Source organism: Apium graveolens, chromosome 4 (assembly GCF_009905375.1).
Source record: "Apium graveolens cultivar Ventura chromosome 4, ASM990537v1, whole genome shotgun sequence".
NCBI lineage: Eukaryota > Viridiplantae > Streptophyta > Magnoliopsida > Apiales > Apiaceae > Apium > Apium graveolens.
In genome coordinates, this window is record NC_133650.1 from 87,080,288 (window position 1) to 87,090,157 (window position 9,870).

The window sequence follows — 9,870 nt, forward strand, 5'->3', positions numbered from 1 at the left end:
AAACTCTTGGACAGGTCAGGACAAGCCCTTATCTTTGGACAAGTTAGGGCGAGCCCTAAATGTTTGATTAACAAATTCCTTGGACGGATACGTCGGATATGATTACTTTGATAGATTTACATATTGGATTTCCATGAAGGTGGTTAAGGCGAGCCTTAATCGCTGAATAAGTTAGGCCGCGCCCTATAATTTAGAATGATAAAAGAAAAGATCAAAGGCTAATGACACAAGGTGGCTCCAACATAAAGAAATATTTGGGCGCGCCCTTAGCTTTTACTTGGCATAGAATACAACTTTGACAAGCTACTTGGACGAGCTCTTTGGATACTTCAGGAGGACAATGAAAGATTATTACTAACATATTTTTTATAGGTACTTTATTGAAGAACTCCTTCCTGTAATGCAACCACAGGAAGGCGGTGTCCGTGGTCAGAGATCTCCAAGGGTATGCCTGGATGAAAGGCCTCCTCCTGTAGTCAATGAGTGTCCTCATGGAGGATGTGAGGTAAACTTTGGTGTGTGCTTTGAGAGATTTGTCTCTGTAGTCAACGGGTGTCCTCGTTGGGAGACTTCGGAGTATCCAGCACTTTGCACCCAAAATTTTGGGATCACTTGTCCTGTAATCTGGTAGGGACTCCTTATCCGGGCAACACGGATCTGTCCAAATAATATTTGGGGTGAACCACGACTATACCTACGTCCACAGATTAGAGAAACAGCTGGTAGCGGAAGGTTATCCTTGGCCAGGGAGATGCCTTATCTGTGAAGTCTCGAAGCCGCGGACGAGCCTTGGGCCTTTGTGGTTGGACCTCATCGGCGGACATTCTTAAAGCTAGTAGAAGACGGTTTCCAGTAGGTATCCTACTGGGACACGTGACAAGAGATCTAAACCCATTAGGTTTCTTGTTCCCCAAGAATTACGTTGGCTTGATTCCCTATAAATAGGGATACGTAGACAAATTGTAAGGGGTCGGAAGCAAGAGCCTTAAGGAGCCACCACCAACCCTAAGCAATCTCAGCCACCAATAATCACAAACACCAAACATAGTTCATAAAATCTGACGATTACTGTTCACCTTTTCCGACGAAGAACCACCGTTACAGATCTTGTTTCCGACTGTGAAACTCAAATTATATTGCTACCAAATTCCTCCGTAAAAAAAGTCATGACGAGTAAAAACTAAAATTACAATTCTTTTTGGCTTTTACATCTTCTCAATTGTCAAAATTATTATGAATTCAGAGTATGTACTTCGCAGTTTCTACAGCTTATAAGAAACAATATATTGCACAAAAATAATGTATAATTAGTGGTTGTTTGATTGTCGTCGAAACCCAACTTCAACTTTCTAGGAGGGTGCACATAAATAAAGTTGCTTGTTCGATAAAAATAAGGGAAGTATAATTTTTTATAGTTTGAATACACATTTAACATGTCTATATTTAATACATTCAATGTAGTAAGCTGGACTTGCTATGAATTCAAGTACTAACGCATCTTGTCAAAAAAAAATATACCAACGTGTCAACCAAATAATTTGAAAAATTTTAAGATAATTTAAATTCCAAGTAATGAGAGCTTTCTGTACCAAGTTAATTTAAGAGGTAAAGCCATTAAATCAAATAATAGGCTAGCAGAAACTGTTAAAGGTTCAGGCAAGAGAAGATGAAATTGAGTAACAGAACACTCAATTTCACAAGTCCAAATTGCATCAATCATCTCCAAAATATTGGAGCCACGACACTGGGTAATAAGTCAATCCACACAAATAGGGTTACGGGTCTGTAGAGTTCTCTGTATGCAACACCATCCATTCCATGTTCATCTGCAATGACCCAACATAATACTTCAACATTACTGACTTATTCCAGAAAAAGAAAGAAGGGTAAAACAGTCCACACAGAGGAAGAGTAAGGGCATTTTAGGGAAAGGTACTGGGCAAGTTGGGAAGAGAGAGTTAAAGCAGGAGGGAGTAGAGAGAATTAGGTATCGAGATAATTGTATTGAGTAGTAGCCGCCTAGCAGGAGAGCTCCAACCTCTCGAATGATTGAAGGCTGGATTCAGTGGTTATTGAGTTGTAATTCACTGGATTTAGTCAATATTTATCAGTTCTTATATTAATAGAAGTGTGAGTTCCTCTTAGTTGTTTATGTGTTTGTATTATGAGGGTATAATTCAGGATGATTTCAATTAATCTACTACAGACTTGGTATCAGAGCAAACTAACCATGGGACCTCCGGCGAATCAAGGAGGGGAGAAAATAGATGAACAGTGGACGTCCATCCACACCACTATACAAAATACTGTAGCAGAAGAATTTTCGGCAGCGATAAAAGGGGCGGTCGCGGCAATGGAGCAGTCTTTGTCAGATCGTTTCATTCGAAGCTTTGAGGACATTTTTAAAAGACACGAGTTGCAGTTGGATGAAGCTACAAGCAGGTTAGAAGGCCGGATAAATCGGTCTAGGGAGCATCAGGAATCAATGATCAATATGATTGAGGAAGATCAATTAAAGTTGCAGTCGGACGTTCGAACAGCTCTCTGCGACCTAGTGTTACAAAATAAGGCTTTCACGAAGCAACCAAAGGTAAACCCTAACCTTAATAGTCTTTCTAGTTTGGGTAAATCTGAGGTGTTAATGACAGGAGAGGAAAGTAATATGTCTGGTAGGATGGGTAAAGGAGGGTTATTCGGAGAAGGTGGTTTTGGTGGAAAAGGGTCTGGTGGTGGTCCAGGGAGGGGAGCTCAATGGGAAGGAGGAGGAACAAATTGGCGGCATAAAAAACTTGATTTACCTGTGTTTGATGGTAGTAACCCGGACGGGTGGATATTAAGGGCAGAGCGATATTTTAACTTCTATAGGCTGACTGAGGAGGAGAAGGTTGAGGCCACAGTGGTGGCGTTAGAGGGGCATGCATTGTTATGGTTTCAGTGGGAACACCGGAGGCGGTCTATAGAACGATGTGAACAAGTGAAATCCCTACTTTGACGCCAATTTCGATCTCAATCAGCAGGGACATTGCAAGAACAATGGTTGTCTCATACGCGGGAGGGTTCTGTTGCAGATTATCAATTAAAATTCATTGAGTTGGTGGCGCCACTTGAAAATATTCCTGAGGAGTTGGCTTTGGGTCAATTTTTAATTGGGCTACGCAATGATATTCGGGCTGAAGTCCGTTTCCAGGGACCTATATCAGTTGACCAGGCTATGGAATTAGCTATTATGGTAGAAGATAAACTAAGGGTGAGCTCAGGGAAAAAAAGAGATATAAAAGGAGGAATAGGCTCGACGCGGACTTATAGTTATGGAGGAACATCTGTATCATCTCCAAAAAGTATGTATGGTGCATATTCGTCCCCAACCAAGACTTTTTCCACCTATTTCCCATCCAATACTTCTACTGCAAATACCCAATTTCCAGTGGCCAAACCAGTAGGGGAGATCCGTCGGCTTAGTGAGAAGGAATTACAATATAAATGGGAGAAGGGTTTGTGTTTTAAGTACGATGATAAATGGGTTATTGGTCATAAGTGTCGTCGAAAGGAGTTAAGTGTGCTACTTACTCAAGGGGAGGACGATAATGAAAGTGAACCAAGTCTGGATAGTCCAAAATCAGAGGGGACTAGAGAGCTCGTAAGTGAGGAAATACGACCGGAAATATCCCTCAACTCAGTGATAGGAATTACTAGCCCAAAGACAATGAAGCTTAAAGGAACAATCGACAACAAACAGGTGGTGGTTATGATTGAGCCCGGGGCCACTCATAACTTCGTGTCTCTTGATGCAGTGAAAGCATTAGGCCTGACTATAACTTCTTCCAAAAATTTTGGAGTAGCGCTGGGCACGGAAGAGTCAGTACAAGGAAAAGGGGAGTGCCGGTCAGTAGTATTGCAACTTCAAGGAATCACAATCATCGAGAATTTCTTACCCTTGTCTTTAGGTATTTCAGATTTAATTTTGGGCATTCAGTGGTTAGAGAAGTTGGGAACTATATCCACCAACTGGAAAACTCAAACCATGAAATTCTTGTTAGGCGGCGAGACGGTGACGATAAAAGGCAATCCCTCTTTGGGAAGAACAGAAATATCTCTTAAAGCCATGGTGCGTCACTTAAAGAAGGAAAAGGGAGGTATTCTAGTAGAACTGAATATGTTAAAAATGCAGAATCAAACGCAAGCAACCACAGGGTTCGATGCAGGGGGTGTACCAGAAAGTTTATGACCCGTTCTCAACAGGTACAATAGTGTTTTTAATATGCCTTCAGGGCTTCCTCCTAGTCGTACACATGAGCATAGTATTGTATTAAAGGAAGGATCCGACCCAGTCAATGTTAGACCATATCATTACCCTCAAGTGCAAAAAGATGAAATCGAGAACTTAATTCGAGATATGCTAATGGCAGGTATCATTCGAGTGTCAAACAGCCCATTCTCAAGTCCGGTATTATTAGTTAAAAAAAGGACGGCTCATGGAGGTTTTGCGTGGACTACCGGGCGCTTAATAAGGTTACTGTTCCTAACAAGTTCCCTATTCCCATAATTGATGAACTTCTGGATGAACTTCATAGGTCGGGTGTCTTTTCAAAAATTGATCTCAAGTCCGGATATCATCAAATCCGAATGAAGGCATATGATGTGCCGAAAACGGCTTTTCGAACCCATGAAGGACACTACGAATTTCTGGTGATGCCGTTCGGACGAACGCACTAGCAACATTTTAGGCGACGATGAATGAGGTATTCAAACCTTATATTCGAAAGTTTGTTCTCGTCTTTTTTGATGATATTTTAATCTACAGTCCAAGTGAAAAAGATCATGTGGAGCATGCTCGGATTATTCTGGACATCCTGGAAAATAATGTCTTGTATGCAAATGGCACTAAGTGCGAATTTGGAAAAAGTCAAATAGCTTATCTTGGCCACATAATATCACATGAGGGTGTAGCGGTGGATCAAGATAAAGTTAAAGCAATGAGGGACTGGCCCATACCTGGCAGTTTAAAGGAGTTGCGGAGTTTCTTGGGACTAACCGGGTATTATCAAAAGTTTGTTCGAGGTTATGCCAATATTGCTTTTCCACTAACGGAGCAACTTAAGAAAGACAATTTCAACTGGACTACTACTGCTACTCAAGCTTTTGAAAATTTAAAGGCTGCAATGGTTACAACCCTGGTGTTGGCTATGCCAAATTTTAAAATTCCTTTCACAATAGAGGCAGATGCCTCGGGGTATGGTCTAGAGGCTGTTTTGATGTAAAACGGGCACCCAATAGCCTTCTTCAGCAAAGTACTCGGACTGAGATTAAGAATGAGATCAATTTATGAAAAGGAACTTATGGCCATTGTGTTAGCAGTTCAAAAATGGAGGTATTTTTTGTTGGGCCAGAAGTTTGAGATTTGGACTGATCAACAGAGTTTGAAATTCTTAATGGAGCAACGTGAGGTTGGATTTAAATACCAGCGATGGATAAGCAAACTTTTGGGCTACAACTTTGAAATTCGGTATAAACCAGGAGCAACAGATAGAGTGACTGACGCTCTTTCTCGGGAGTATGGGGCACTACTGAATTAGGGGCAATGATTTTGACTTGTGGCCTACAATGGGGAGAAATACATCAGCATATAATGAAGGATCCATGGATACAATAACTTTGCAAGTGTATAGAGTCTGGATAACCATATCCAAAGGGGTATACTATTGAACAAGGTACACTACATTACAAGGGACGCATTGTCGTACCTTCAACATCTTCATTGGTAACTCAACTTTTGCGAGAATATCATGATACCCCTGAGGGAGGCCATTCCGGCGAATTCAAAACATACCAAAGATTGGCTCAAGAGTGGTTCTGGTGTGGTATGCGCAAGGCAGTGTCAAAATATATTCAAGCGTGTCAAGTTTGTCAACAACAAAAACATTCTTCTCTCACTCCGGCAGGGCTACTTCAGCCACTTCCAATCCCAAATCGAGTGTGGAAGGATATATCACTGGATTTTATAGAGCGACTGCCAAGTTTCAACTCATATATTTGTTAAGTACTTTGTTATCATCAAGTTAACCCTGAATTTATGCTTATAATTTTAGTAGACATAAATAGGGGGAGATTGTTAGGAATTTATGTATTAGTTTGATGATAAGTTAAACAAAACACTTAAGTAGAAATCTAGTGTTTGTAGCCTCAACAGATAAGACCACTTTGGCTATCCGTTGATGGAGTAGCTTTACTTAGAAATAAGTTTAGTATTGTAGCACATTTCAGTCTCTGTATTTAAGTTATAATTCTTAGAAGTTGTGGGAAATTATAAGTCATGTTGACTACTACTGGATATGCAAATAGGAGGGCTAATTGTAAATATTTCATGTCTTGTAATTTTGTATAAATGAAGTAGTATCAACTGATAGATTAAAGGCCTTCAACGGATGAGAAACAAAGCTTCAACGGATGTCTCTAAAGCATCAATGGATAACATCCATCAACGGATGAGTGCATCAACAGATAAGGCTTCAACTGTTAAAGCATCAACGGATGTCACTAAAGCATCAACGGATAAAGCCATCAACGGATGAAAGCTTCAATGAATGCTCAGTTCCACAGCAATTGATAATGACAATTCATAAAATGATAGCGGCACATGGGTTGACAGAGACAAGTGGAATGTGGTAGCCTCTTGGAGGAATCAAGAAAAAGCAGCATTTCCATTCTGGTGCAAACAAGGAAGTATTCAAAGATTCACAGATTATCTTAGATTGCATTGGATAGAGAAATGAAGAAGAAACATGTGAAGAACTATTTTATGATTGTATTTTATCTTTGTCTTCACTTGTAAACTTGGTGATATATAAACCAAGTTGCAGCTAGTAATTAGAAGTAAATTTTCCAGAGCTGTTTAGAAAAACATAGAGGGGAAATCATCTAGTTTGTACTAGGAAGCAGCTGTGAACAATTCTTTGTATCACAGATTTTCTGAAATACACATCTCTGGTGGAACAACAAATCCATCAGAAAAGTTTTTAAAGCCTTTGCGTTCTTTACATTTGTGTCGTGAATATACATCTGTCTGCACCTGCTCAAAGCAATTCACACACATCTGTTCATCATACACTTAACTTTTGAAACTGCTCAAAACTTGAAAAAGTTTTGAAATTTACATTCAACCCCCCTTCTGTAAATCTCATTGTTAGTTCCTTGGGAATAACAATTGGTATCAGAGCAAGCTCCTAACATACAAAGAGTTTAAAGATCTATTCCACTAACATCATGAGTAAGAAGGATATTGGAGTGAAGATTCCAATCCTGGAAAGAGATAATTATCATCACTGGAAAGTGAAGATGCATCTACATCTCCTCTCTCAAGATGAAAGCTACATAAACTGCAATGAGAATGGTCCTCACATCCCTCACAAAGTGGTCACAGCTACCACTGCCACAGTTGTTGTTGGACAGTCTATTCCCAAGCCAAAAGCAGAATGGAATGATGAAGATATTGAAGAGGTTCACAAGGACAAGAAGGCCATGAACATTCTGTTTAATGGCCTAGACAAAGATATGTTTGATAATGTCATTAACAGCCAAACTACTAAGGAAATTTGGGATACTGTACAACTTATCTATGAAGGTACTGAACAAGTTAGAGAAAACAAAATGAAGCTTCTCATTCAATAATATGAATATTTTCATTCTAAAGAAGGAGAATCCTTGAATGATACCTTCAATAGATTTCAAAAACTGTTGAATGGATTAAAGCTGTATGGCAGAGTGTACCAAGTCAAGGATTCCAACTTAAAATTTCTAAGGTCTCTACCAAAGGAATGGAAGCCTATGACTGTTTCACTAAGAAATTCTCAAGATCATAAGGACTTCACACTTGAAAGATTATATGGAATTTTGAAGACCTATGAACTTGAGATGGAGAAAGATGAGCTGTTGGAGAAGGGAAAGAGAAAAGGTGGATCAGTTGCACTTATAGCTGAAAATGAGAAAACTGAAGCCAGGAATGAAGAAAAGATAATGCCAAGTCTCAAAATTGGCACAAGCAAATCAGAATCAAGCAAGGGAAAGGAGCAAGCAGCTGAGCTTGAAGACAATTCCAGTCAAGATGACTCTGATGATGTTGATGAACATCTGGCTTTTCTATCCAGAAGGTTTGCAAAGATGAAATTCAAGAAAAACACTAGAGCCACTAAGCCAAACAAGAACATGGTGGACAAGTCTAAGTTCAAGTGTTATAACTGTGGCACAAGTGGACACTTTGCAAGTGAGTGCAGAAAGCCAACTTCTGAAAAGAAGAAATTTGAGCAAGTGGATTACAAAAAGAAATATTTTGAATTGCTCAAACAAAAGGAAAGGGCTTTTCTGACTCAGGAAAATGACTGGGCAGCTGATGGAGCCAATGAAGATGATGATATGGAATATGTCAACTTAGCCTTGATGGCTATTCTGATGAAAATGAAACTAGTTCATCAAGCAACCAGGTAATCACTACTGACCTCTCTCAGCTTTCTAAAAATGAATGCAATGAAGCTATAAATGATATGTCCAATGAAATATATGATTTACGTGTTTCCCTTAAATCACTGGCTAAAGAGAATATGAGAATTAAAGAGAATAACCTGTTTTTAAGTGATAGGAATGCTGTGTTAGAGGGTAAGGTAATTGAGCTTGAAAAGATTAAAATCAAATGCTTATCTATTGAGAGTGAACTAGAAGAGTCTGTTAAGAAAGTAGAAATTCTTTCTAAACAACTAGAACGTGATCAAGAGGTAATCAAGGCCCGGAAAACATCTAGGGATGTTGGTGCTCAAATTGTCAAGGTTCAAGGAATTGAATCACTTTGTGAGAATGCCTGGAAGAAAAACAAAAAGGAAATGGAATTAATTGATGGACTGTCAATGGATGTGAAATCAATGGATGATGAGAGTCATCCGTTGAAGGAAGAAAAGGAGCATCTGTTGAAGGCTGATCAGTTGAAACAGGCAAATGACTCTAAAAAGGATAATTTGAAAAATCTCAGTAAGAAGTTTGGTTTAACTTCCAAGAACTTTGTCAAAGAAGAAGCTAGCACATCCAAATATGCCAGTAAGGTGAATATATGACACATAACTTTAGATCAGTTGAAAAATAGGCTTAAGTTGGTTGAGGATAAAAAGGAAACTAAAAGAAAATCTAATAGAAATGGGACGGTAGGGATTAACAAACACAACAACTACACACCTGATAAGTATGCTCCTAGAAAAAGTTGTGTGCATTATAGTAGTGTTAATCATCTATCTGCTAATTAAAAAAAATTTAAAAATGTTAAAAAAAAATTAAATTTGTTAAAAATGCTCCCATGCCTTTAACTCCTTCCATGCCTAACATGTCTATGTCACCACTGCATGTTATGCCTGTTATGTCTCAACAGAATCCACATGCACATTTTGCAAACATGCCATATGTTAATAATCCTTATTTTGCTGCATTTAGTATGCCTCAAATGCCATACAACATGCTTCTGTGGAATAATATGTTTGCACAATCTATGCCTTATCAAATTCAACTAAATGTGCTAAATGATTCTATGACTAACCCTACACTTCAACCAACTACATCTGAGACCAAGGTTGACTCAAAGTTACCTAAGTCAAAAGGTGCAGGAAGTGTGAAGTCTAGGAAAAAGACTAACAAGGCTGGACCCAAGGAAACTTGGGTACCAAAATCAACTTGATTTGATTTTGTTGTGTGCAGGGAAAAAGAAGGAATCTATGGTACTTGGACAGTGGTTGTTCAAGGCACATGACAGGAGATTTCACCCTGCTCACAGAGTTCAAGGAGAGAGCTGGCCCTAGCATAACCTTTGGAGATGACATCAAAGGGTTCACTATGGGATAT

General features: G+C 39.2%; 1 protein-coding gene across 1 annotated transcript; it reads left to right on the top strand.

Moving 5' to 3' along the window:
• Positions 1 to 2,230: 2,230 nt before the first annotated feature.
• On the top strand, positions 2,231 to 5,258 carry LOC141718709 (uncharacterized). Its single transcript, XM_074521088.1, has 4 exons — positions 2,231 to 2,966; positions 3,018 to 4,133; positions 4,269 to 4,509; positions 4,802 to 5,258. The coding sequence occupies exons 1-4, from the start codon at positions 2,231 to 2,233 to the stop codon at positions 5,256 to 5,258; spliced, it is 2,550 nt and encodes an 849-aa protein (XP_074377189.1).
• Positions 5,259 to 9,870: the final 4,612 nt, after the last annotated feature.

Bases quoted from the DNA above. Each gene is read 5' to 3' on its own strand.
- LOC141718709 (XM_074521088.1), top strand. From the start codon at position 2,231: ATGGGACCTCCGGCGAATCAAGGAGGGGAGAAAATAGATGAACAGTGG. The intron at 2,967-3,017 runs GTGAACAAGTGA...CTCAATCAGCAG, and splicing joins GAGGCGGTCTATAGAACGAT to GGACATTGCAAGAACAATGG. The intron at 4,134-4,268 runs GTATTCTAGTAG...ATATGCCTTCAG, and splicing joins CTTAAAGAAGGAAAAGGGAG to GGCTTCCTCCTAGTCGTACA.